At 45.0% G+C, this 27,545-nt stretch overlaps 1 protein-coding gene across 7 annotated transcripts in view; it reads left to right on the forward strand.

The window, feature by feature from the left end:
* LOC139375285 (NHS-like protein 3) overlaps positions 1-27,545 on the forward strand; it is a 50,755-nt gene that overhangs the window by 20,981 nt on the left and 2,229 nt on the right. For 3 of the 7 annotated variants that reach the window (XM_071116908.1, XM_071116909.1, XM_071116910.1), the window contains exons 3-7: positions 22,962-23,102; positions 23,221-23,264; positions 23,407-23,563; positions 23,745-23,858; positions 24,017-27,484. In XM_071116908.1, the coding sequence (XP_070973009.1) occupies positions 22,962-23,102; positions 23,221-23,264; positions 23,407-23,563; positions 23,745-23,858; positions 24,017-27,484 (3,924 nt within the window). Of the gene's footprint in view, positions 1-21,428; positions 22,003-22,961; positions 23,103-23,220; positions 23,265-23,406; positions 23,564-23,744; positions 23,859-24,016; positions 27,485-27,545 lie in introns of those variants that run through there. The other 4 variants (XM_071116911.1, XM_071116912.1, XM_071116913.1 and 1 more) reach the window with 3 other exon arrangements.

Below are 27,545 nucleotides of genomic sequence, written 5' to 3' on the forward strand. Positions count from 1 at the left end.
TAATATTATAAACCTCAGTCTGACAGACAGTTGATGTGTGTCTTGAAACAATATCCTCAATGGATGGGGAATGAGAGGGGATCTACGATGGTTGGTTTAGAATTTTTTTTAGGTTGTCACGGGCATATGGCCTCTTGTTCAGAACTTTCGGTGAGAAATTTAGGATGTCTTTTGTTAAACAAATCCTTCGTCCAGTGCAACCCCCTCAGAAGAGTGTTTACCCCACCTTTGCTCTTGGTGGGAATGTATTGGTAAAAATGGACCATGGAGTTTGACCCAGACATCATGTTTGAGTGCACAGTAGCTAGCAGAGATAACGGTATGCTCCTGGACCCGTAACTGTGTTGACACATCCTCCCGTGACGACCTGCGATAACCAGGACAATGACTCACATGGGCCTAGGACACATAATTACATAGGCTACTGACCCATTGGGTGGTTGCTGGCTGTGTGATTTACCTGTGTGCCCTGTATGCTTCACCTGCGTGTGTCTCAGCACTCCTACAGTGTGTTATTTGCCTGCAGTGCTTTTGGCCCAGTTGATCCTGTAAGTAACCTAGTCAAGCCAAGCTGTTAGCCAGCCTAATGCTGCTGTAGTCTCTCATATCCTGTGTTCTCTACAGTGGGACTTCCGCAGGCTCACACTAAGCTGAGTGAGAGGGGCATAAGGAGACTGAGGAGATGCCAGAGTTATATGGTGCTGCTGTAAACTTGGCACCTGTAGAAGGTCACCTGGGTTCTTGATCTGTAGACTTTTGATCTGTAGACTTTATAGAGATTCCATGCATTCCTCAGCACTATACACACTTTTCCTTAGAGCCCAGGCAATGGTGTTCCTTTGTACGTGTGTGTGAGTGCGGTGTGTGTGTTTGTTTAAGAAAAAGAGGGAAGGTCAAATGTTCTCAGCGATTTGTCCTTCTAAAGATTGCACAGATTTCACCACACCACGGCCATGCCCTGCAGTATTATAATTTTACAGAGGAATTCTGTACAGTATTTAATTTATGACTTTCAATGTCTACACTCAGTCTGTTGTTTTTATGAAATAGTTTTAATTAAATAGTTTTTAATCATAACAACATCTTTAACCTCTCTTGGTTAGGGGGCAGTATTTTCACCTCCGGATGAAAAGTGCGCCCAAAGTAAACTGCCTGTTACTCGGACCCAGAAGCTAGGATATACTTAATTTTGGATAGAAAACACTCTAAAGTTTCCAAACTGTTAAAATAATGTCCGTGAGTATAACATAACTGATATGGCAGGCAGAACCTGAGAAAAATCCATCCAGGAAGTGGAATTGTTTTCATGTGGCTGTTTTTCAACTCAATGCCTATAGAAAATCCAATGGGTTAGGAATCAGATTGCAGTTCCTATGGCTTCCACTAGATGTCAACAGTCTTTAGACATGGTTTCAGGCTTTTATTTTGAAAAATGATGAGTAAACAGCCATTTTGGTCAGAAGACAGGGGAATTTTGCAGACCTGATTGTTATTTTTCCATTCTATTGAAAATGGTATTTTGCGGTTGAAATATAATTGATTATAAAGACAATAAACAACCTGAGGGTTAATTATATGTATCGTTTGACATGTTTTGATGAACTTTACTGGTACTTTTAGTATGTATTCGTCTGTCTGCTGTGACCGCATTGGAGCCATTGGATTACTGAACAAAACGTGCCAACAATCCAGAGATACAGACATAAAGAGGGACTTTATCAAACAAAATGAACATTTACTGTGTAACTGGGAGTCTTGTGAGTGCAACCATATGAAGATCATCAAAGGTAAGTGATTAATTTTATCGCTATTTCTGACTTTAGTGACTCCTCTACTTGGCTGGTAAATGTTTGTATGCTTTTTTTACATGGGGCGCTGTCCTCAGATAATCGCATGGTATGCTTTCGCCGTAAAGCCTTTTTGAAATCTGACACAGCGGCTGGATTAACAAGAAGTACATTTTTAAGCCGATGTATAGCACTTGTATATTTTATGAATGCTTATTATGTGTATTCCTGTTTTTTGAATTTGGCACTCTGCAATTTTACCGGATGTTGGCCAGGTGGGACGCTAGCATCCCACATACCCTAGAGAGGTTAACCATTAGAAGTTCTGATAGCTAAGGATTCCGCAATGCAGTTAGCTTGTTCGTATACCGGGTTCCTGCAAAAAAAAAAACACAATAGTTGGCAGTTAACCATCATGCTACCAGAGCAAGATAACGCTAGCAGTGCTAGAGTCAAAACACCAGTGTTATGTGTCTACGTCTGGGCTCAAATAGGCTAGGTGCGAGATGATATCTGCGCAAGAGGAGGAAAATAAGGTAAAACTGATAAATTAACTTAAATTCTTTGTCTGTTCCAAATGTATCATCATCAAGTAGCTTAGGGAGGAGATTCTCCGTCTGCTAGCTCAGCTGCGGGAAAAACAAGACGTGATTTCTAAGTACTTTGATGCAGCCCAGGCACACAGAATGTCAGTTTTGAATGCCTCCTTCAGCCAAGGGGTCAATGAGTCAGGCGGTACTGACCTGTTCCAATCCACTGGACAGATGGTAAGCTCAACTCCGTGGCCAGAGGGAGACTGAACACTGACAAGGCAAAGGAAGTCGGGTGGGAGGTAGTCTGGTCGGCCTCCATATATCCTAGAAGATCAGATCCAGCTATTAAACAGCTTTGCCCCACTGGAAGCGGACGTACTGGCCCTGGGAGTCAGCTCTGATCCTGGGAGTACACCAACAGCCGTCCAGTGGCACGATCCACAGCTCAGCTGGTTGCTGACCAAAGGAATCAAGGTCTTGGGCCCTCCTCCATCTCCCCGAAGTTTCCGACGCCATCTGCTGCTACTGGTACATGTGCGGTGAGTCAGGCTGGCATGAATCAAAGCACAACTCCTCCTGCCCAAGGCAAACCGTTTTGTTCCCCCTCTTTCTTCCCCATTGGATTCCATCATAACCACCGTCGTGGACAGCTCGATAGGGAGAGACTTTGGCCTGGCTGCGGTCTGTGGTCCGACCAAGGTCCACTGTCACCCAGGCGCCCGTGTCCAAGACATCAACTCTCTCCTGCCCACAGTTCAAGCCAACTACTCTAATATTGGCACTATTGTCACTCATGTTGGATTTAACGACATTCGCTTTCGAAAATCTGAGGAACTGAAGGACTACAACATTCTCTTGAACACCCTTGTTTGCACAGGGAAGAGAACTGTCATCTCTGGCCCCCTGCTGTACTATAGAAGGGGTTCATAACGTTACAGCCGCCTCGCTGCCCTAAATGAGTTCCCGAAGAGAAACGGCAAAGACAGGAATGTCTCCTTTTGTGACAATTTTGACTTGCTGTAGGAGAAACCAACACTTTAAAAAAGCCCAAATGTAGCCTGAGAAATAAGGTTAATGAAATTGACAACTTATTAACATAAAAAAATATTAATGTTCTAGCCATCTCTGAAACACACTTAGATAATTCCTTTGATGATGCAATAGTAGCTATACATGATTCGAGAATATATCGGACAGATAGAATGCAAATGGAGGAGGTGTTGCCATGTATGTCCAGAGTCGTATTCCTTTTAGTCTGAAAGAGGATCTCATGTCAGATAATGTGGAGGTAATATGGCTACAGGTTCTTCTGCCTCACCTAAAGCCTATTGTCATAGGAAATTGCTATATACCACCAAGTGCTAAAAGTCCGTATTTGGACAATGTGTGAAAAGTTGGATAACATATGTGATCTCAACAGAGAGGTATATTTTCTGGGTGACCTACTGTAAATATTAACTGGTTGTCATCAAGCTGCCCACTAAAAAAAGATGCTTCAAGCTGTAACCAATTCCTACAATCTGGTTCAAATCATCAGTCAATTTACCAGGGTATTTAAAAACAGAACAGGAACTAAATCATCCATGTTTATTGATCACATCTTTACTAATGTTGCCGAAATCAGCTCTAAAACACTATTCAAACCCATCGGATGTAGTGATCATAATATAATAGCCATATCCAGAAAGAACAAAGTTCCAAAGACTGCCCCTAAAATGATGTATAAATAATAATACAAGAGGTTTTGCAATGATTCTTATGTCGAAGATGTGAAAAATATTTGTTGGTCTGACGTTGCTTCTTCCGGTTTACTGATAGGCATGCGCCCATCAAGAAACTGACTGTTAGAACTGCCAAATCCCCATGGATAAATTATTAATTGAAAAACTATGGCTGAGAGGGATGAGGCAAAGGGAATAGAAAATAAGTACGACAACACTGCGGACTGGGAAACATACAGTAAATTGAGAAATCACGTAACTAAACAAGAAGAAGAAACTATTTTCTACTATGGAACAAAGATACATTATATAAAGAATGATAGTAAAAAAGCTTTGAAGTACTATAAATAAAATTCTAGGCAAAAATGAAAACTTGGCTCCATCCTTCGAGGCAGATGGATTGTTCATAACATAACCTTTTGATATTGCCAACGTCTTTAATAACTTTTTTGTTGACTAGATTAGCAGACTTAGGTATGACATGCAAACAACAAATGCTGAGCCTTCATATTCATGCATAATGGACCAAATAATGAAAGACAAGCATTGTAGTTTTGAGTTACACAAAGTGGGTGTGGAAGAGGGGAAAAGCCACCTGGTACTGACAACCGGGATGGTAAATTACTGAGGTTGATAGCGGAATAAATTGTGACTCCTGTTTGCCACATCTTCAATTTAAGCCTAAAGGATGGTGTGTGCCCTCAGACATGGAGGGAGGAAAATGTCATTCCACTACCACAGAATAGCAGAGCACCCTTTAAAGGTTCAAACAGCTGACCAATCGGGCTGTTACAAATGCAAAGCAAACTTTTGGAAAAAATGGTGATTTGATCAAATACAAAGTTATTTCACAGAAAACAAATTAACAGCACACTTTCAGCATGCATATAGGGAAGGGTACTCAACATGCTCAGCACTGACTCAAATGACTGATGATTGGCGGAAAGAAATTGATAGTAAGAAGATTGTGGGCGCTGTTAGGCTTCAGTGTAGCTTTTGATGTCATTGATCATAACCTATTTCTGAAAAAAATATAGGTGTTATGGATTTGCGTTCTCTGCCTATTATGGATTGAGAGGTAACTCTAAATCTAATAGAACAGGCCTTTTGTTCATGGAAGCCTCTCCCATGCAAATACAGTTGCATGTGGTGTACCGCAGGGCAGCTGGCTAGGGCCATAATTGTTTTGTGTTTTCACGAATGACCTTCTATTGACCTTGAATAAAGCCTGTGTCTATGCTGATGACTCAACAGTGTGCATGTTGGCTGTAACAGTAAAATAAATAACTGAGACCCTTAAACTGACTGGAGCTCTATGTTTAGAATGGGTAACTAGCAATAGGCTGGTGCTAAATATCTCTTCTAAAATAATAATTTTGGAATAAATGACTCGCTCAATGCTTAACCTAGTTTAGATCTATTATTGAATAATGTGGGAAAGTGTCAGTAACATGCAAGTCAGTCTTTCCTGGCTCAAAGTTGAGGAGAAATTGACTGCATGCGTCACTGTTGATCTTTCTGTGAGGTGTTGATGTGTTGAAGATACCGAACTGTCTGTTCAAGCAGTTGGCACACAGTTCGGACACTCAAAAGACATGCAACCAGAGGTACAACACAAGACATGCAACCAGTGGTATATTCACAGTCCCCAGGTACAACACAGAGGATGGGAAACGCACAATATTAAATGGAGCCATGACGATGCCACCCCAGGTAACTCAAGCTAGAAATAAAAACAGTTTAAAAAACAGAGAAAATAACACCTTACTGCACGAAAGGGACTGTAAAGAGCCACAGTCATTTTATTTTTCTTGTATTGTAATTTGCACTGTACTATGTATTAGACCTAGATATTTGTTTATGTACTGGTATGTAGGTGATGTGTGACATTATACATTCATGTATTTCAGTCCCTGACTAATAATGTTCTGTATTATGTCATGTTTCATGTGGACCCCAGGAAGAGTAGCTGATGCTTTTGCACCAGATAATGGGGATCCTAATAAATACCAAATTTTGTGTTAAATAAAGTTGATTAGCTGCGCTAATACACTGTTTGCCATGACATGAAGTTTCACAATGTGTGGGTGTATAAACCTCTAAGCATTAGCTTGGTTATCCCATAAAGGCTGGGGAGAGCAGGAGAACAGTTTTTTGAGCCTGGATACTGTTTCTCTTTCCACAGTTTATGGCGAGAATCAAACACACTGTCCTCCTCTGCATTGTTATGTTGCCCCCAGACTGCTGCAGGAGTTCAACTGAACTTCCTGTGGTGGGCGCCTGCTTTCGTATACGTGCGCGTCAGTGCAGCTTTGCCTCTTAATGACAAATAGATTTTTATCTCAATGAGACTACCCTGGTTAAGTAAATCTAATTTAAATTTGTCACATGCGCCAAATACAACAGGTGTAGTAGACCTTACTGTGAAATGCTTACTTACAAGCCCTTAACCAACAATGCAGTTAAAGAAATAGTTAAGAGATAAGAACATATTTACATAAATTAACTATAGTAAAAAGTAACAATAAAATAACAATAACGAGGCTATGTACCGAGTCAATGTGCGGGGGTACAGGTTAGTCGAGGTAATTTGTAAATGTAGGTAGGGGTAAAGTGAGGGGGGTCAATGTAAATCGTCTGGGTGGCCAATTGATTAATTGTTCAGCAGTCTTATGGCTTGGGGGTAGAAGCTGTTTAGCCTTTTGGACCTATGCTTGGCGCTCTGGTACAGCTTGCTGTGTGGTAGCAGAAAGAACAGTCTATGACTTGGGTGACTGGAGTCTTTGACAATTTTTAGGACCTTCCTCTGACACTGCCTAGTATATAGATCCTAGATAGCAGGAAGCTTGGCCACAGTGATGTACTGGGATGTACGCACTACACTTTGTTGCGCCTTACGGTTGGATGCTGAGCAGTTGCCATACCAGACGGTGATACCACCAGGATGCTCTCGATGGTGCAGCTGTATAACTTTTTGAGGATCTGGGGACTCATGCCAAATCTTTTCAGTCTCCCAAGGGGGAAAAGGCGTTGTTGTGCCCTCTTTACAATTTTCTTGGTGTGTTTGGACCATGATAGTTTGGTGATGTGGACACCAAGGAACTCAACTCTCGACCCGCTCCACTACAGCATCATCGATGCGAACCAGAGCGTGTTCGGCTCTCCCTTTTCCTGTAGTCCACGATCATCTCCTTTGTCTTGCTCATGTTGAGGGAGCAGTTGTGGTGCTGGCACCACACTGCCAGGTCCCTGACCTCCTCCTTATAGGCTGTCTCATCGTTGTCTGTGATCAGGCCTACTACTGTTGTGTCATCAGAAAACGTAATGATTGTATTGGAGTCATGCTTGGCCACGCAGTCGTGGGTGAACAGGGAGTACAGGAGGGACTAAGAACACACACCTGAGGTGCCCCTGTTTTGAGGATCAGCGTGGCAGATGTGTTGTTGCCTACCCTTACGACCTGGGGGCTGCCCGTCAGGAAGTCCAGCGTCCAGATTGAGGGAGGTGTTTAGTTCAAGGGTCCTTAGCTTTGTGGGCACTATGGTGTTGAACGCTGAGCTGTAGTCAATGAACAGCGTTGTCACATAGGTGTTCCTTTTATCCAGGTGGGAAAAGGCAGTGTGGAGTGTGATTGCGTCATTTGTGGATCTTTTGGGGCGATATGCGAATTGGAGTGGGTCTAGGGTTTCCGGGATGATGGTGTTGTGAGCCATGACCAGCCTTTCAAAGCACTTCATGCTGAACGACGTGAGTACTACATGGCGGTAGTCAATTAGGCAGGTTACCTCACTTTCTTGGGCAAATAAAGGTTAGATTAAAAAAATCCTTTGGACATTGAGCTGGAGGTATCCATTATTTTCTCTGCAACAGGTCAAGCACAGTCTGTCGCTTGTACAGCCTGGTCTCATAGACTAGTACATTTAAATCCGGGACACTCAAATTTGTATGATGTTATGTTTGGTATGGTTGCATAAGATAGAAGTAAGTAAGGTGGTTGGTCGGGCGTATCCCAAAGGGTGCGTGTTTGAATCTCAACACGGACAACTTTAGCATTTTATCTAGTTAGCAACTTTGCAACTACTTACTACTTTTTAGCTACTTTGCAACTGCTTAGCACATTAGCTAACTATAACCTTCTAACCTTAACCCTTATTCCTTAACCCTAAATTTAACCCCTAACCTCAAGCTAATGTTAGTATTAGCCACTTAGCTAACATTAGCCACAACATATTGAAATTTGCAACATATTTGTTTTGCAAAATTCAGAACATATTGTTTTGTTTTTGTTTTCATGTGTTGTTTACATTCAATAGCATCTATGCATCACATGATTATGCATAGTATTGACATCAGATGGAAGGACCAAGGACACGGATGGTAAATAAATTATTCTGGCAGTGTCTGTTTGTGCGAAGTTGAGGATCTTAGACTTGCTATGTTATGGTGCTGGCAAGACAACTGGGAACTCAGGAAAAAAATTTGATTGAATCATGACGTCGGTGTCACGCCCTGACCTTAGACAGCTTTTTATGTCTCTATTTTGGTTTGGTCAGGGTGTGATTTGGGTGGGCATTCTATGTTCATTTTTCTATGTTTTGTATTTCTTTGTTTTGGCCGGGTATGGTTCTCAATCAGGGACAGCTGTCTATCGTTGTCTCTGATTGGGAACCATACTTAGGCAGCCCTTTTCCCACCTGTCTTGGTGGGTAGTTAACTTTGGTTGCGGCACATAGCCCTTAAGCTTCGCGGTTGTTTTGTATTGTTTATTGTTTTTGGTGACGACATTTAAAAATAAAAAGTAATGTATGCTCACCACGCTGCACTTTGGTCCACTTCCTTCAACAATGGCCGTGACAGTCGGTGATCTTCAGGTCGGAAAGTCGGAGCTCTAGAAAGAGGCTTGAGTTCTCAATCTAGAATTCCGAGTTGGATGAATATTCAAAATGTATTTCCCCAGTCGGAGCTCTTTTTTATTTAAATTTTTTCAAGGTTCCCAGTTTTCTTGAAAGCACTGATGCCCGAAGCAGGAGATTTCCAACTTCCCAGTTGTTTTGAACTCGGTATTAGACTCAACGTTCATGTCTGTTAATAGAATTGGTTTCAGACTGTTGAAGGTACAAGGACCAAGAACCAGGATTGTCGCTGTTATTGTACCGTGTGACTCACTGAACACTGGAATTGTGATATAATCATTTGCAGGCCGGTTTAGAGAAAGCAATTGTATCAGTAGAGAATGTACAGGAAAAATGTGTGGGGGAAAAAAGAATGGCTGCAGTGTAGCCGTTAATGTTGATGATGATTGAGTACATGATACACGGAATGTTAAGGCATAAGTGTATGAAAGCTTTTATTCTTATTTTAAATGTATGTAGTTCTGTCCTTGAGCTGTTCTTGTCTTTTAATGTTCTGTATTGTGTTGTGTTTTATGTTTTGTATGGACTGTGGACCCCAAGAAGAATAGTTTCTGCGTTAGCAGTAGCTAATAAAAATCCTAATAATATAGTATGGCGAAGCATGTAATAACATTTACATTTGAATATTTGGGAATATTTGTCAGCACACCCTGATTTTGAGGAGATCAGATTGTGTCTATACAGTGCCAGCATGCATGCCCTCTAGTCCTATCTGTATGATGTGTTGGGGTTGGATTTCATCAATCATTGAGTCTAATGCTTAGTTTAATCATTACCTGGCCAAGCCTCGTGGCGTTCAACAACCGTTATTATTTATGAAATCATACAGCATTTATTGTAATGTTACACAGATACGTTACACTTTCTTCTCACACACTACTGTCACGGCAGGAAATGTATTTAAAACTCCAGTCCACAAACTAGTTTCATGATGATTGCATTATAGGAAGTTGTGAGTCTTCAGTGGACATTGTGGTGGTACTTTAATCTAAAAAGATATACATATTTTTATGCACGACTTCATGCATGGCATGCTATAGAAATAGAGCAATGCAGCTTTAGTTTATGTCAATCCCACTCTGACAAAATGGTCACTTAAAGTCGAGGTGGTTACTGGGGTAATTGTTTTTCCTTCACAGAACGCACAGTTTTTTTCATGCCCTCAAGGCATGAGTTAGGGAGGGATAAGCAGCATGTACATGTGCACACAGAGAGAGACCTGCCCAGTGGAACCTCGCCACCCAGCATTCCCACTGTGCTGCTGCTTCTACACCCGTTGCAGGTTACTGAGAATACTGACTTCTGCAGGCATTGTGCATGGAGGAGTAATGGTCCCAGATCAGTTTATTCTGCTTGTCTTAGATACACTTAAACGGAGGTCTAGGGTATCTACCACGTTGTATTACATATCTGTGTTGTACTACACATAGACCTACAATAAACGTAATACATTCAATTATGATCAAGCAGTGTTTGTTTTAGTTTTACTAATAATGAAGTATTTATTTTCCTGAATGTTTTTCTTAAACAGCTTGCCATAGGACATCTGTAAAGCATGGAAGCTTAACACTTGTCCTTGAGGGCATAGTGTCTCCTGACAGTCTGGAAAGTTCTCCCTGCTGGTCTAGTAATGTAAATGTTGAGCTCCTGAGTGATTGTGTGACCTGTATAGCTGCGCCTTGCTGAAATGTGCGTGCCCTAGCAAGTCTGACTGAATTTTTCACATTCTCCTTCGTTCTCCTGCATTCTTTTTAATGGGCTTTTATCTGGTGCTTATCACTAGCTAAGCCCTTTGCTGTGGTGCTGCCTGGCAGGGATGTGGGGAACACTCCTGACCTTTAAGTGTTTTTAATTAGAGAACGACAGGGAAGTACTCTGGTCTGTTACACAGGATCTCTGGCTTTAATTGATGTAATTACTGTGATTATCACATTTACTGTGTCTGGCTACTAATTCTGAAATTTGTGTGAGCTCAAGTCATTAGGGGTGTGTGTGTAGTTGAATGTGTTTATTCACGGCATGCATGTGTGCTGACATGTTAAAACCTGAGGGATTGTCATGGCCTGTAGTGTCTGAAGATGAAATGGACTGGAACGAGGCAGACCAGACATCTGCAGGTATATCTATTACACAGGCTCATATCTACCTGCCTACCTCGTAAGAGAAGTCTTCTTCATCGTAAGAGGGCACTGTTGAATGTTTGTTCCTAGTTTCACCAGAGGCCAAGTGTTGTGTAAAACTCAGTGGGCCACAAGCTTAGACCTGGACTCATAAATTCTCTCACACAGTAGAGGTCGACCGATTATGATTTTCCCAACGCCGATACCGATTATTGGAGGACCAAAAAAAAGCCGATACCGATTAATTGGCCAATTTTTATATATATATTTGTAATAATGACAATTGCAACAATACTGAATGTGTCACGTTCTGACCTTTATTTCCTTTGTTTTGTCTTTATTTAGTATGGTCAGGGCGTGAGTTGGGGTGGGCAGTCTATGTTTTGTGTTTCTATGTAAGGTTTCTGTTTCGGCCTAGTATGGTTCTCAATCAGAGGCAGGTGTCGTTAGTTGTCTCTGATTGAGAATCATACTTAGGTAGCCTGGGTTTCACTGTTGGATTGTGGGTGTTTGTTTCCGTGTGAGTGTTTTTCGCCACACGGTACTGTTTCGGTTTGGTTCATTTCACGTTATCGTTTATTGTTTTGTATTTCATAGTGTTCAGTGCTTTTCTTATTAAAATCGCCATGAACATTTACCACGCCGCATCTTGGTCCGATCCTTACTCCTCTTCAGATGAGAAAGAAATCTGCCGTTACAGAAACACCCACCAACAGAGGACCAAGCGGCGTGGTAATGGGCAACAGCGGCCGAAGACACAGGACTCATGGACTTGGGAGGAAATTCTAGATGGGAGAGGGCACAGCCAGGGGAATATCGCCGCCTCAAAGCAGAGCTGGAGGCAGCGAAGGCAGAGAGGCGCTGGTATGAGGAGGCAGCACGGCGGCGCGGTTGGAAGCCCGAGAGTCAGCCCCAAAAATGTCTTGGGGGGGGCACACAGGGAGTGTGGCGAAGCCAAGTAGGAGACCTGCGCCAACTTCCTGTGCTTACCGGAGAGAGAGAGGGACCGGGCAGACACCGTGTTATGCGGTGGAGCGCACAGTTTCCCCAGTGCGTGTGCATAGCCCGGTGCGGTACATTCCAGCTCCTCGTATCGGCCGGGCTAGAGTGGGCATCGAGTCAGGTGCCATGAAGCCGGCTTTACGCATCTGGTCTCCAGTGCGTCTCCTCGGGCCGGCATACATGGCACCAGCCTTACGCATGGTGTCCCCGGTTCGCCAGCACAGCCCAGTGCGTCCTATTCCACCTCGCCGCACTGGTCGGGCTACGGGGAGAATTCAATCCGGTAAGGTTGGGCAGGCTCGGTACTCAAGAGCTCCAGTGCGCCTGCACGGTCCGGTCTATCCAGTGCCACCTCCACACTCCAGCCCTCCGGTGGCAGCCCCCCGCACCAGGCTGTCTCTCTGTCTTCTGCCTACAGGGTCTCCAGCGCTGCCAGAGTCTCCCGTCTGTCCAGCGCTGCCAGAGTCTCCCGTCTGTCCAGCGCTGCCAGAGTCTCCCGTCTGTCCAGCGCTGCCAGAGTCTCCCGTCTGTCCAGCGCTGCCAGAGTCTCCCGTCTGTCCAGCGCTGCCAGAGTCTCCCGTCTGTCCAGCGCTGCCAGAGTCTCCCGTCTGTCCAGCGCTGCCAGAGTCTCCCGTCTGTCCTGAGCTGCCAGAGTCTCCCGTCTGTCCTGAGCTGCCAGAGTCTCCCGTCTGTCCTGAGCTGCCAGAGTCTCCCGTCTGTCCTGAGCTGCCAGAGTCTCCCGTCTGTCCTGAGCTGCCAGAGTCTCCCGTCTGTCCTGAGCTGCCAGAGTCTCCCGTCTGTCCTGAGCTGCCAGAGTCTCCCGTCTGTCCTGAGCTGCCAGAGTCTCCCGTCTGTCCTGAGCTGCCAGAGTCTCCCGTCTGTCCTGAGCTGCCAGAGTCTCCCGTCTGTCCTGAGCTGCCAGAGTCTCCCGTCTGTCCTGAGCTGCCAGAGTCTCCCGTCTGTCCTGAGCTGCCAGAGTCTCCCGTCTGTCCTGAGCTGCCAGAGTCGCCCGTCTGTCCTGAGCTGCCAGAGTCTCCCTTCTGTCCTGAGCCGTCAGTCAGCCAGGAGCTGCCAGAGCAGCCAGCCAGCCAGGACCTGCCAGAGCTGCCAGCCAGGACCTGCCAGAGCCGCCAGCCAGCCAGGAGCTGCCAGGGCCGCCAGCCAGCCAGGAGCCGCCAGCCAGCCAGGACCTGCCAGAGCCACCATCCAGCCAGGACCTGCCAGAGCCATCAGACAGCCAGGACCTGCCAGAGCCGCCAGCCAGGAGCTGCCAGAGCCGCCAGCCAGCCAGGAGCTGCCAGAGCCGCCAGCCAACCAGGAGCTGCCGGAGCCGCCTTTCACTCTGGAGCTGCCGGAGTCGTCCTTCACTCCGGCGCTGCCGGAGTCTCCCGCCTGTCCAGCGCTGCCAATTCTCCGTCCATTCGGGACCCATGTCTAGGGTTCCTAGTCCAAGGTCGGTGGCGAGGGTCGGCGCTTTAAAGAGGCCACGGAGGCGGGCGAAGAGGCGCACTAGACCTTTGGTGAAGTGGGGTCCACGTCCCTCGCCAGAACCGCCACCACGGACAGACGCCCACCCAGACCCTCCCCTATAGGTTCAGGTTTTGCGGCCGGAGTCCGCTCCTTTGGGGAGGGAGGGGGGGGGGGGTACTGTCACGTTCTGATCTTTATTTCCTTTGTTTTGTCTTTATTTAGTATGGTCAGGGCGTGAGTTGGGGTGGGCAGTCAATGTTTTGTGTTTCTATGTTTGGTTTCTGTTTTGGCCTAGTATGGTTCTCAATTAGAGGGAGGTGTCGTTAGTTGTCTCTGATTGAGAATCATACAGTGGGGCAAAAAAGTATTTAGTCAGCCACCAATTGTGCAAGTTCTCCCACTTAAAAAGATGAGAGAGGCCTGTAATTTTCATCATAGGTACACTTCAACTATGACAGACAAAATGAGGAAATACAATCCAGAAAATCACATTGTAGGATTTTTTATGAATTTATTTGCAAATTATGGTGGAAAATAAGTATTTGGTCAATAACAAAAGTTTATCTCAATACTTTGTTATATACCCTTTGTTGGCAATGACAGAGGTCAAACGTTTTCTGTAAGTCTTCACAAGGTTTTCACACACTGTTGCTGGTATTTTGGCCCATTCCTCCATGCAGATCTCCTCTAAAGCAGTGATGTTTTGGGGCTGTTGCTGGGCAACACGGACTTTCAACTCCCTCCAAAGATTTTCTATGGGGTTGAGATCTGGAGACTGGCTAGGCCACTCCAGGACCTTGAAATGCTTCTAACGAAGCCACTCCTTCGTTGCCCGGGCGGTGTGTTTGGGATCATTGTCATGCTGAAAGACCCAGCCACGTTTCATCTTCAATGCCCTTGCTGATGGAAGGAGGTTTTCACTCACAATCTCACGATACATGGCCCCATTCATTCTTTCCTTTACACGGATCAGTCATCCTGGTCCCTTTGCAGAAAAACAGCCCCAAAGCATGATGTTTCCACCCCCATGCTTCACAGTAGGTATGGTGTTCTTTGGATGCAACTCAGCATTCTTTGTCCTCCAAACACGACAAATTGAGTTTTTACCAAAATGTTCTATTTTGGTTTCATCTGACCATATGACATTCTCCCAATCTTCTTCTGGATCATCCAAATGCTCTCTAGCAAACTTCAGACGGGCCTGGACATGTACTGGCTTAAGCAGGGGGACATGTCTGGCACTGCAGGATTTGAGTCCCTGGCAGCGTAGTGTGTTACTGATGGTAGGCTTTGTTACTTTGGTCCCAGCTCTCTGCAGGTCATTCACTAGGTCCCCTCGTGTGGTTCTAGGATTTTTGCTCACCATTGTTGTGATCATTTTGACCCCACGGGGTGAGATCTTGCGTGGAGCCCCAGATCGAGGGAGATTATCAGTGGTCTTGTATGTCTTCCATTTCCTAATAATTGCTCCCACAGTTGATTTCTTCAAACCAAGCTGCTTACCTATTGCAAATTCAGTCTTCCCAGCCTGGTGCAGGTCTACAATTTTGTTTCTGGTGTCCTTTGACAACTTTTTGGTCTTGGCCATAGTGGAGTTTGGAGTGTGACTGTTTGAGGTTGTGGACAGGTGTCTTTTATACTGATAACAAGTTCAAACAGGTGCCATTAATACAGGTAACGAGTGGAGGACAGAGGGCCTCTTAAAGAAGAAGTTACAGGTCTGTGAGAGCCAGAAATCTTGCTTGTTTGTAGGTGACCAAATACTTGTTTTCCACCATAATTTGCAAATAAATTCATTAAAAATCCTACAGTGTGATTTTCTGGATTTTATTTTCTAATTTTGTCTGTCATAGTTGAAGTGTACCTATGATGAAAATTACAGGCCTCTCTCATCTTTTTAAGTGGGAGAACTTGCACAATTGGTGGCTGACTAAATACTTTTTTGCCCCACTGTATGTGGGAACTCCTTCAAGACTGTTGGAAAAACATTCAAGTTGAAGCTGGTTGGGAGAATGCTAAGAGTGTGCAAAGCTATCATCAAGGCAAAGGGTGGCTACTTTGAAGATTCTCAAATATACAATATATTTGGATTTTGTTGATGTTATTTTATAGTTTTGATGTCTTCACTATTATTCTACAATGTAGAAAATAAAGAAAAACCCTTGAATGAGTAGGTGTGTCCAAACTTTTGACTGGTGCTGTGCATAAAAAATAAAATGTCTTGTACACAAACTTGGTGACACACGTGTCCTTCACTATAAAAGGTGCAAAAATAGAAATAAGCGAAACTATTTACAAATGGTGTTAGTTTTACATCCCAGGTGTAGAAGGTTAGATGTAACGTTCACCGTTTCATTTCATTTCATCCCCCCCCCCCCCCCCCCCCTGTGTTTTGTGCAATGCTTGCACTGCTTCCCTTTGTCTTTTGGCATGTGTGTTGGATAGTGGCACTCACCTTGAGTGGGGGGTCTTGTGATGGTTGTGAGGTTGCTTTGGGCCCCCAATTTAGCAGTTTCCAACACCAGCTGCACTTGGAAGGCCAACTGGTAGAGAGGGGTTTGACCTTTTGCTTTGGCCATCTGCTTGTGGAGAAAGAAAGCATTTTACTGCATTTTACTGTCCACAAAGTGGAGGGGAGCTGGTAGGAGCCTCATATAGGTTGACACCCCCCATGCTGGCATTGTAGGCCTTCACAGAAACAGGAATGGGGACATTCTTCCCTTTTCACTGTCCTTGACAGACATTGTTGTTATTGAATGCCTTATGCTGTGTGGTGAGCATGGTTACTTCTCTAGTGTCCTTCCATTTCACAAAAAGCTGATTCTGTTAGGACGAATGGTGCCACAGACCCTATTTTCTTTTTGAAGAGGTCTATGAAAGTGGATGTAGAATCATCAGACGGGGTGATTGACATAGCAGCGGGGGGGTGAAGACCTTGATCGGCGGCGGGGGCGCTTACTGGAGAGGGGTGGCTCCCAAATGTCATCATCCAAATCCTCTACATCCTCCGCTCTGTGGTGAATAAAATAAAGGGACATATTGTTGTAAGACACACAGAATTACAGTTGACTAAATTTACAAAACAACATTACTGTAATGTAAAAACACCAAGCCTAAACTTTATCTGTACAGTGACTCACATAGGTGTGAAGCACACACACACAATGCAAACAGTAGCACCTTGGAGACAAAGGCAGAGGTGAGAACCACAAATAAACAATGGCTATGAGAGTTTAGTGGCCTCTCCAAAGTTACAAGGGTGAAACTTAGAACAGCAAACAATGAACTAATTTGAAACATTGACAATAACTGGCCAGGTCGCAGTTGTAAATGAGAACTTGTTCTCAACTAGCTTACCTGGTTAAATAAAGGTGAAATAAAAAAACATTTAAAAATTAAAAACTACTTTGGAATTATAAAACGTAGGCCAACGTAACAAATAAATTCTATGTAAACTAAATCCAAAGCCCAAAAAACTTAATATCGCAAATTAGCTAATATAAAGTCATGAAAATAATTTACTTACAGATCTAAAAGTTGATCCAAACCTTCTAGAAAGCATTCTTCATCGGCCGTGTCAAAATACTAGTTCTCCCAAATCGCTCCCCTTTTCCGAACCAGTATTGTATTCAAAGCTTCTATGTCAGTATACTTAATCATAGCTGCCTTTTTTTTAGCTTCCTGTTCAATATTCTTAGTTTTACTATTATTTTCCCCCCTTGAGAAGCAATCTTTTATGCTAAAGCAATGAAATATGCTTACAATGTAGCGTGCTCGGTGCGTCTCGTCTCTGAGTCAGGCAGCAATAGTTTGCATTAAAGGTTCTAGGCCTTGCTTTGTCCCACCCAAGTCAACTGCATATCCCTGGAAAGCTTATCTCATTGGCTACAAGACTGTCAAGGTGCCATAGTAGCCAATCCCCTGTGTAATGGATGCCTACGGTAAGTGGGCAACGTCATATTTTTGATGCGCAAAGATATGGTCACTTGGGGGATGTTCGATGTTGCCATTAAGTTATACATCATCAGATAACATTGGTAATAGGCTAGATTTGTTCATACCAACCTAAGGATTAATTGTATAATCTCCATGTAGCTATAGCTCAAACACAGACCAAATGTAAGCTTACCTTGTAAGATCTCAAACTGCTCTTAAACGCTAGTAAAACTAAATGCATGCTTTTCAACCGATCGCTGCCCGCACCCGCCCGCCTGACTAGCATCACTACTCTGGACGGTTCTGACTTAGAATATGTGGACAACTACAAATACCTAGGTGTCTGGTTAGACTGTGAACTCTCCTTCCAGACTCATATTAAACATCTCCAATCCAAAATTAAATCTAGAGTCGGCTTCCTATTTCGCAACAAAGCCTCCTTCACTCACGCTGCCAAACATACCCTCGTAAAACTGACTATCCTACCGATCTTTGACTTCGGCGATGTCATTTACAAAATAGCCTCCAACACTCTACTCAGAAAACTGGATGCAGTCTATCACAGTGCCATCCGTTTTGTCACCAAAGCCCCATATACCACCCACCACTGCGACCTGTATGCTCTCGTCGGCTGGTCCTCGCTACATATTCGTCGCCAAACCCACTGGCTCCAGGTCATCTATAAGTCTTTGCTAGGTAAAGCTCCGCCTTATCTCAGCTCACTGGTCACCATAACAACACCCACCCGTAGCACGTGCTCCAGCAGGTATTGGTCACTGGTCATCCCCAAAGCCAACACCTCCTTTGGCCACCTTTCCTTCCAGTTCTCTGCTGCCAATGACTGGAATGAATTTCAAAAATCGCTGAAGTTGGAGACTTATATCTTTCTCACTAACTGTAAACATCAGCTATCTGTGCAGCTTACCGATCGTTGCAGCTGTGCACAGCCCATCTGTAAATAGCCCATCCTATCGACTCTTTTGCCACTAGCACTTCCACATCATCATCTGCACATCTATCACTCCAGTGTTAATTTACTAAATTGTAATTACTTCGCCACTATGGCCTATTTATTGCCTTACCACCTCACGCCATTTGCACACACTGTATATAGACTTTTTCTACTGTATTATTGACTGTATGTTTGTTTATTCCATGTGTAACTCTGTGTTGTTGTTTGTGTCGAATTGCTTTGCTTTTTCTTGGCCAGGTCGCAGTTGTGAATGAGAACTTGTTCTCAACTGGCCTACCTGGTTTAAATAAAGGTGGAATATTTTTTTTTGCTGTTTGGTGAAAACGTGTAAAATAAACATTTTCACTCTTGTGGCTGGTGATCAATAACAGTAGGTCAGGCAGACAAATAAGGCATCATCATGATCTGTAGAGTCCTGGCTTTCGGTGTGAATCGACGTGTTCCGTCTTTATTTTGTTTACTCTCCAGAAATCTAAATGGAATTTAGGTTGTAGCCATCTTGAAATGAGGTCCTCGGCTCGGCCTGCTCTTATATATTCATATGGCCAAATATGCAAATATGGTAGTAAGTCACACCAAAGGTTTTAAGGCATACATCAATAGCCAAGATACTCAGCTTTCCGCAGACACCCTGCTTTTGCAGATAGGGGCTACCGTTCTCATAGCAGACTGAATTGAATAAAACAATCTAATAAAGTCCCCAAATATGGGGACATTACATTTAGGAGGTTAAAAGTCTGTAGGATCTGGCAGACAGCAGCAGATCGAACATTCACAGCAGCAAAGAATGTCTGTCTGTCTGTCCATTGCTTTCTCAAAACACAGAGAGGCATGTTAGGACAGAGTCAGCTGTGTTTGTGTGCACCATATGAAGTCTACCTGTGTCAGAATGTATCAGCGCCAACCTGATAACTGCTAGATCCTGGGTAACAGGCGAGAACTCATTCTGATGATTTCCCTCTCGCCTAATCTGACTCATTAAATAGACTCTGTTACTGGTTGTATAATCATGTCATTGACTTAATTCCTGAAAGACTAATACCTACCCTTCAGAAAGTATTCGTACCAGTTGACTTATTCCACATTTTGTTGTGTTACTGCCTGAATTCAACATGGATTAAATATGATTTTTTTCTTACCCACCTACTTACCATACCCCATACTGAGTGAAAACGTGTTTTTAGAAATGTTAGCAAATGTATTGATAATGAAATACAGAAATATCTCATTTATATAAATATACACACCACTGAGTCAATACTTTGTAGAACCATTTACCAATAGAGTCCCTTCTTTGCAAGGCATTGGAATACCTAGCTGGTCTTTGGTTGAATTTGTCTTTGAAATTCACTGCTCCACTGAGGGACCTTACAGATATTTATTTGTATGTGTGGGGTATAGAGATGAGGTAGTCATTCACAAATCATGTGCAACACTTATTGCACAGAGAGTGAGTCCATACAACTTATTATGTGACTTCAGCTCATTTTTACTCCTGAACTTATTTAGGCTTGGCATAACAAAGGGGTTGAATACTTATTGACTCAAGACATTTCAGCTTTCAATTTGTAATTCATTTCAAAATCTTTCTAAAAACACAATTTCACTTTTCCATTATGGGCGATTATGTGTAGGCCAGTGACACAAAATCTACATTTAATCCATTTTATATTCAGGCTGTAACACAACAAAATGTGGAAAAAGTCAAGGGGTGTGAATTATTTTTGAAGGCACTTTACCATTAGTTTGCATTATCGACTAGAGCTGTAACTGTAATGCAAAGGGACATAGTTAAATGCTCAGCATTGTTCTCTACATTCAATTATGTGTCAAATGTAGTGTACATTCATAATATCACACAATCTCACATGTTATTTGTATTTCATTGAGTCTGTAAGCTGATCTTTGATGTCAGAGCATTAAGCTGTTGGGTATCATACATATTAGATTGGGTATTGGCACTGAAATCCCTGGAGTAAACATCAGTTTGGGGGCTCACAGGATCAGCCTCCCTCTTAAATCCTACTGGTGTTCTATTAGACTCCAGTGACAGATGGGTTACTACTGTGATTTAATATGAACTGAATTACAATAGGAACGAACAAAAGGCTGTGGGACATCATCAGACCCCCTCCAAATGCTGTGTCTGTCTGCGTGTTTATGGTATTACTATTTCCTCTGTGTTTCACTGGTGTATTTCTATTGTAAATCTATTAGTGATTGTGGCTGTACTTACATTTTTCCATTTCCTCCTCCTGTTCCTGTTTTGTCCCGGTCTACAAAGGGCTCATTTCTTGCTTATCCATGAATGACAATGTCATGATGCTATAATCATAATCAAACAACCAATCTATGCAAAATATGCTGGTAGAGCACAGACAGAGCCACTGATGGTCCACATGATTCATGTTGCCTAAGTTCCATTCATCCTGGTGAAATACCTGGAGCACTGTGTGAAGGTCTGAGTCATACAGCATGATGATAACATGGACATGTTTTCTGTTTGCTCAGATGTTCTACATTCCTTGTCATGTTTGCTCACTGCACAAGGAGGTAAATAGACCATTTTCCCAGGTTGAGATGAAGTTTGTACATTACAGTAGTACACATCTTCAGACATGCCCCATGGGAAGTAAGGGGCAGTTGCAGATTTGCTAAAGGGATGTAAAGTAGTAAGACATATTAGCCTCTCCACATAATTCTGGCCAGCAGTAAATCGCAGGGAATGATGTAGTCAGTTTATTACTTCAGTCCAGTTAGATCCCATTGACCGTGTTGATAGATAGAAGTAGTTAGGTACATGATTTCATTGTGTAACATTTATTCTATTGTGTATTCTCTCCCAACAGGATTGATCTTGTTTGATAACTAAAACCTTCATAGTTTCTAGCTCCTTTACTCCACCTTGTGGTTCAGACTTCAAAAGGAACTTGTTCTTCAAGGATTACTAGATCTCCTCATCTCCTCTGTCAGTTAGACCAGAGTAGTTTTCAGAAATGGCACAGTATCTAGTCAATATGATAAGTGGCTGCTTCAAGCAGATAAGAGCTTCAACTGTCTAACCACTTTTCTCTTTCCCTTTGTGTGTGTCTGATCCCAGCATGGTCGGTGTCATAATCACGTTCTGACCAATCCAGGGTCAGCATGTCCACAAACAAGGATCAATGGGATCAGTTGCCTGGGGTATGAGGAGGGGGGTGTTTGCGTGAGGGATGCGCAGAATTAGGCTGCTGGGATTAGTGTCTGAGCTCTCATTGTCTAGTGATGGAAGTGTAACCACTAGAATTGGGGAATAATAACAACAACTTCAAGCAAGATCTTTTCTACCCGGTTCACTGAATTATTTTGTCTGTATTGGATGTTGAACTACCCTGCATTTTTAGTTCTACTCACTGGGATAGTTTTGAATTCCTGTCATTTTTCTAAGGATAAGATCTGTTTTTCTAAATTTAAGGGGGATTATATTACCATGGTGTCTCAGTAGCCATGGTGGTGCTTTTGACTCAGAATGTTTGTCTGCCAGTGCCTTTGCTTTTCAAGAGGAAAGGTGAGTTCCAGTGTATAGGCTAATTCATGGGTTGAGTCCTGGACCTTCTCAGACAGGTTTTTCATTGATTATACATACCTTGAATTATTGAAGTTGAAGTTTTATGGTCAAGCGAATGTTCCTTCTCTAGGAGATACGGGCAGGGTTAACTGGTTCAATTGATATGAGTTAGAGTGAATTCATTAGTGAATACCTGTTGTCATAAAATGTATCAAACTGTTTGCTATTGGTGTGATGCAGAGGCTTGGTAAGCCCTGAAGAGCCATTCTAAACTATCTCCCCTTATGATGTTAAAATGGTGTCTAAATGTATTTTGGTGACTCTGTCACTGAGAGGTTGTATTTACTTAACTGGAATACTGTAACTGTCTGAAAAACATGTCATTCATCAATCATTCTGACTGAATTTACAGTTTGTGTGAACTTGCTATTGTTAGGAGGATAAAATTAAAAGTGGTCAAAGAGGGTCTATTTCCAGGGTGAACAGCCAGAGATGGTGCTTTATAGCAGGGATCGCTCAGAGCACATGGTCCACAGGACTAATTCCAGCATGGTCTTCCTAGCCCCACAGAACACGTCCAGAACATGGCTAAATATAAAGCAGCTTTGATTAACTAAAGATTGCAGGCTTACCACATGGCCACGGCTGCCCCTCACTCTCAGCATTACTTAACTGGTTATCACCTCACTGATCCTAGATCTGTTCAGGACTGCTGTCCTCAAGGGACACTATCCTGCTACTGTCCTCATGATAACCCTATGACACTGCTACTCTGGATTATATGAGAGTAGGACTGTTTGGGGAATATACTGGCTGGTTATGTCAATGAAGCCTGCTGGGATTTGTGGTTCATTTATCTTGGTGCAATGTAGTTTTGCCAAATGTATTGTTCATTTGTTTACACATTTCTTTATTTTGTATTATATATCCACTCACATTCTATCTCTTTCTCCTCCCAGCAGTCCCAAAGCAGGAGGATGAGGGGACTCAAGTCCCTTCACACGTCCAGGAGAATGTGTTCATCGAGGGCAGCCGGCCCAAGTACCTGGAGGACCTGCACACTGAGGCCCAGGAGGGACTCAAACTTCAGCAGCAAGAAGGTACTAAAGCCCCCTCCAAATACTCACACTTAATCCAACACCTACCCCTGATAAGATTAATGCTTTAAGTGAAGTACTGTGTGGTACTGTATTTGAAATATTTTGACCTTTATTTCAGAAACAAATAATGGGGTGGATTACCAGGATGACCAAAGCATCGCTGTAAGTTTCCCATTCTACATTTCATCAATGGTGCTACATCAAATCACTAAACATTGTCCCATCACAAATTCACACCATTCACAGCTGCTTTAATTAAGTGTATACTAATAATTTACTTTGGAATTTTCTGTGATTTCTACAGTCAACAGTGACCCGGCAGCCTGACGAGACTGAGAGTGACAGTTACAGAGAGAGGAGAGGCTCTTTGTCAGACAGCACTATACTAGACACCATGTCCCAGGTCTCAACGCGCTCCGCTGTCTCCACACGGTCCTCACGGTCAGGACTGACCCGCCAAGGTAACATGACATGACCATAACCAGAAAACAATTCATACTGGAACCACTATAAAACCTTTTTCAACCAGTTTGATTTTCTTTGTCTTCAATGTGTTTTAGAGTAAACACTGGAGGGAAAGCGGCTGTTGGTTTTTGTTGATTTTGACCTAATATTTCTCCTGCTTTTTGTCTCGTCCACCAGCTTCAACCTTCAGGCCCCTGAAGTCAGAGAAGAAGCCAGAGAAGACCAAGGCCAGGAGGAGACACAGGAGAACCACAGTTATGGGGATACCACAACACATCCAGAGGGAACTGGGTACGCTACTCATTATTTATGCTCTAAATTCATTGAAATGTCAATATAGACCATTGTGAAGATACCTGTGGATAATTTCACCTTCAATAAAAGCTTCTGTGCTTGTGTTTGCTTGTGTAGCTGTTTATTCTGATTTGTCCTGTTGTTCCTCACTAAAGGGCTGGATAGAGCATCATGGGCAGCTCGTCGGGTTATAGACGAGGACGGGCTCCATAACGGTGAGAGCCTGGACATCCACACCATTGATGGGCCTCACCTAGCTGATTCCCAGGAGGGTGTGAGGATATATCTCCAGTCTGTAGAAGGCCTGCAGCCCGTTAGTGAGGACCAGGTTCAGAAGTTCCCCTCCCGGGCCGGTCACACAGATGACCTGGCTCTCCTCCAGCGAATGGGCCCCCAGCTGTGCGGCCTGAAGAGGCCCAATTCCCTGGCCGTCCCCTGGATGACCACGGTGTCCGGCCTGCCGCACCATCCCCCCAGCCCCGTCATGTCCATGTCCCCCCAGGCCACCTACATGTCTAAGATCATCCCCAATGCCGTGCTGCCACCCTCCATCGACGTGGTGGAGATTAGCCATAACCGCAGCCGGAGCAGTGTCCGTACCGTCAGTAAGAGCAGACTGCTGCTGGCCAGCCCTGCCTCCTCCAGAGCCTCCTCCCGAACCTCCGCCATGTCCTCCGCCTCCCGATACAACCCACCACACTTCTCTGACAGCTCTGGATGGAGCCACTCTGAGTCCTCTGAGACCCTGGTGTCTGACTCCTCCACTGTGTCCTCCAACAGCACCACCAGACAGGGGGGGGATGGGGAGGGCTCATCCAGGGAGATGGCCCTGGACAGAGAGAGTATCCACTCCTCTGTCAGTAAGGCCTCCAGGACCTCAACCATCAAAGGCAAGGGGAAAGCCAGAGGGGATGATGGCAAACAGGAGGGGCCCTTCATCCGAAGCCTATCTGTGATGAAGTCCAAGAGGGCACCGGCCCCACCCAGCCGCTCCTACTCCTTACACAAGGACAAGATGAAGCGGCGCTCACGAGACCTGACTGACATCAGGGTGGCTGCCCCTACCCAAAGCAGCCCAGTCCGTGGTGGGGAGGCTAAGGCTGTCAGTGCTGGGGAGACCGGCTCTTCTCCCATGCCCTCCAGCAACAAAAGTAGCCCTGGATACACAGCAGACACCAGCTCTCTGGATGAGTCCTCGGGCTCTGTGACCACCAACTCCTTTCACACCCGACAGCAAGCAGCCAGGGAAGAGGAGAGGAATGAGCAGCCAGGCTCCACAGGCTTCTCTCCCCAGAAACAGACCCCCCAGGAAAACATCCTGAAGAAGACTGTTTCCCCCTCCAGCTGCTATCCCAGCCCGGGTGGCATGCCCACCCTCCCCTCCAAACAGACCCATAACTCATCCCCAGGAAACAAGAGGGGCATCCTGGCCAAACTAGCAAGCATTTTCCCCAAGGCACCATCCCCATCACCTGTTATTCAGCCACAGGCCTCTGACAGCAGAAAGACGCCTCGTCCATCCCCTCCAGTCGACACTGTAACTTCCTCACCTTCAGTCATGGCACTCAGAGAGCTGTTCAACATCCCTCCCCCACCCAAAGTGTGTGCCCCCTCTCCTCCTCCCCCGGAGGTATGGGCACACAACAAGCGCACTTTTGAACTGCTGCTAGGTCCCCCGGCCCCCAACAACACGGATACGCTGGTGCGAAAGAACCCAAAGGATCGACGACAGCAGAGGCAGTCTCCTTCCACATCAAGAGAGGCTTCTGAGTCTGCACCAGAGCAGGAGGCAGGAGGTGTGCTAGATAGGGTCACTGAGTCTCTGTCTAAAGAGCAGACCAGTAATCCAGCAGCACTAACATCTGTGTCAGGAAACGGTCAGGAGAGTCCAAGGGTCCAGGAAAAAGATGGGTTGAGTCCAGTGGTTATAGAAGTGGGAGATAAAGGACCGACTCAAATAGAGCCTTCTGAAGGTATGAAAAGGAATAGTGAAGTGGCACAGAAAGTTGAACAAGAGAGGGTACAAGGAAGTCAGTTGGTGGTTGAACCAGAGAAGGTCAAGGTAAGTCAGATGATAGGTAAACTAGAGAAGGTCCACCAGGCAAGTCGGTTGGTAAATGAAAAGTCAGTGAACGCCTCAGTAGCTCCAGGAAGGGGCCTAGGAAAAGTAAATACAGAAATACAGACTCCTGCTACAGAGAAAAGGACTGAATCTCAACTTAAAATGGACACGTTGTCTATGCTTAGCCCTACTCTAGCACGCGTCTCGCCATCTCCTTCTCCTCCCCCAGCACACTATCCTCCCCTTCCCCCTTCCAAACAGACCCCGCCAGTGACCATACTTGGGGTCCCCTCAGATTCTTCACCCGCTCCAGAGCTCCCACTAGTCTACACCACTGGGGAATCCTTCTGGCCTCCTCCCCCACCTCCCATGGACTTGGCCACCCTTGGCGATGAGCTTGACCTCCCCCTTCCCCCACCACCCAGTGGTTGTGAGGAGGGGGTTATTATGACAGAACCTGTGCCCCCTGTTTCAGAAGGGACAGTGGGTGCTCCAAACCCTGCCCGACCTGCACCTCAGGAAGTTTCATCTGTACCCCAGGGAATACCGCAGCCCAGTCCAGGGATCACAGAGTGCCAGAACCAAGAGAAGATGTCCCTCGGCAAGAGCTCTCCCACTCCCCCAGAGGAGGCCCCCACTCCTGTGGTCACCCCCTCCCTTCTGCAGATGATCAAGCTGAGGTCTGTCAATAATGGTGACCAGGGTCTGAAAAAGGACCAGAGTCAGGGACAGAACCATACAGAGGTCACTTTGAGGGCCAAACAACCCAGTAACGGGGAGGCTCCACAGAAGCCTATTCGAAGGTCTCTGATCATGACAGCTCCCCCTCCCACTGTCACATCCCCACCTACTACTGTTGTCTCACAACTTCCCACAGCCACTGTCCCAGAGGCAGCCCTAACCTCAGCCACTGTCCCGGAGGCAGCCCTAACCTCAGCCACTGTCCCAGAGGCAGCCCTAACCTCAGCCACTGTCCCAGAGGCAGCCCTAACCTCAGCCACTGTCCCAGAGGCAGCCCTAACCTCAGCCACTGTCCCAGAGGCAGCCCTAACCTCAGTCCCAACCACAACCACAGCCAAGTTCCAGCCCAGCATAGTTAATTTACCCTCAAAGTCCTCTACTGTCACCTCTCCTACAAGTAAGTCTCCTTCTGCCTCAGCCACCATGAGAATGCAGGAGGCCATTCGCTTGAGGACAGAGGCCAGAAGTAAAGAGGGGCCTCCCTCTCATCTCAGCCTGCACTCCCCAACTTCCCCAACAGGTCTCAAGTTCCCCTCATCTACCGCCAGTTTCATCTTCGCCAAGAGCACAAAGAAGGTTGTCATAGAAACCCTCTCAACCCCTGAGGCCCAGGCCAATCTCACAAAGAAGCTGGTGGCAGAGCTTTCATCTATGTCCAATCCATCCAAGTCCATAGAAACACAGAAGGAGGTGGCAGTCAAGGTTCCACCACCTGTGGCAAGGAAACCCAGGCTTAAGGTCACAGATGCAGAACCCAGTGTGGAGACTGAGCATGTGCAAACTGCGGGACAGGAAGCACAGCCAGCAGACAACACTGAGGGTAAGGGATCTGTGATTCTGACACAACCATAATTGCCTCCTTTGTTACAGCTATTATCCAT

This window comes from Oncorhynchus clarkii, chromosome 19 (genome assembly GCF_045791955.1).
Source record: "Oncorhynchus clarkii lewisi isolate Uvic-CL-2024 chromosome 19, UVic_Ocla_1.0, whole genome shotgun sequence".
NCBI classification, from domain to species: Eukaryota; Metazoa; Chordata; class Actinopteri; order Salmoniformes; family Salmonidae; genus Oncorhynchus; species Oncorhynchus clarkii.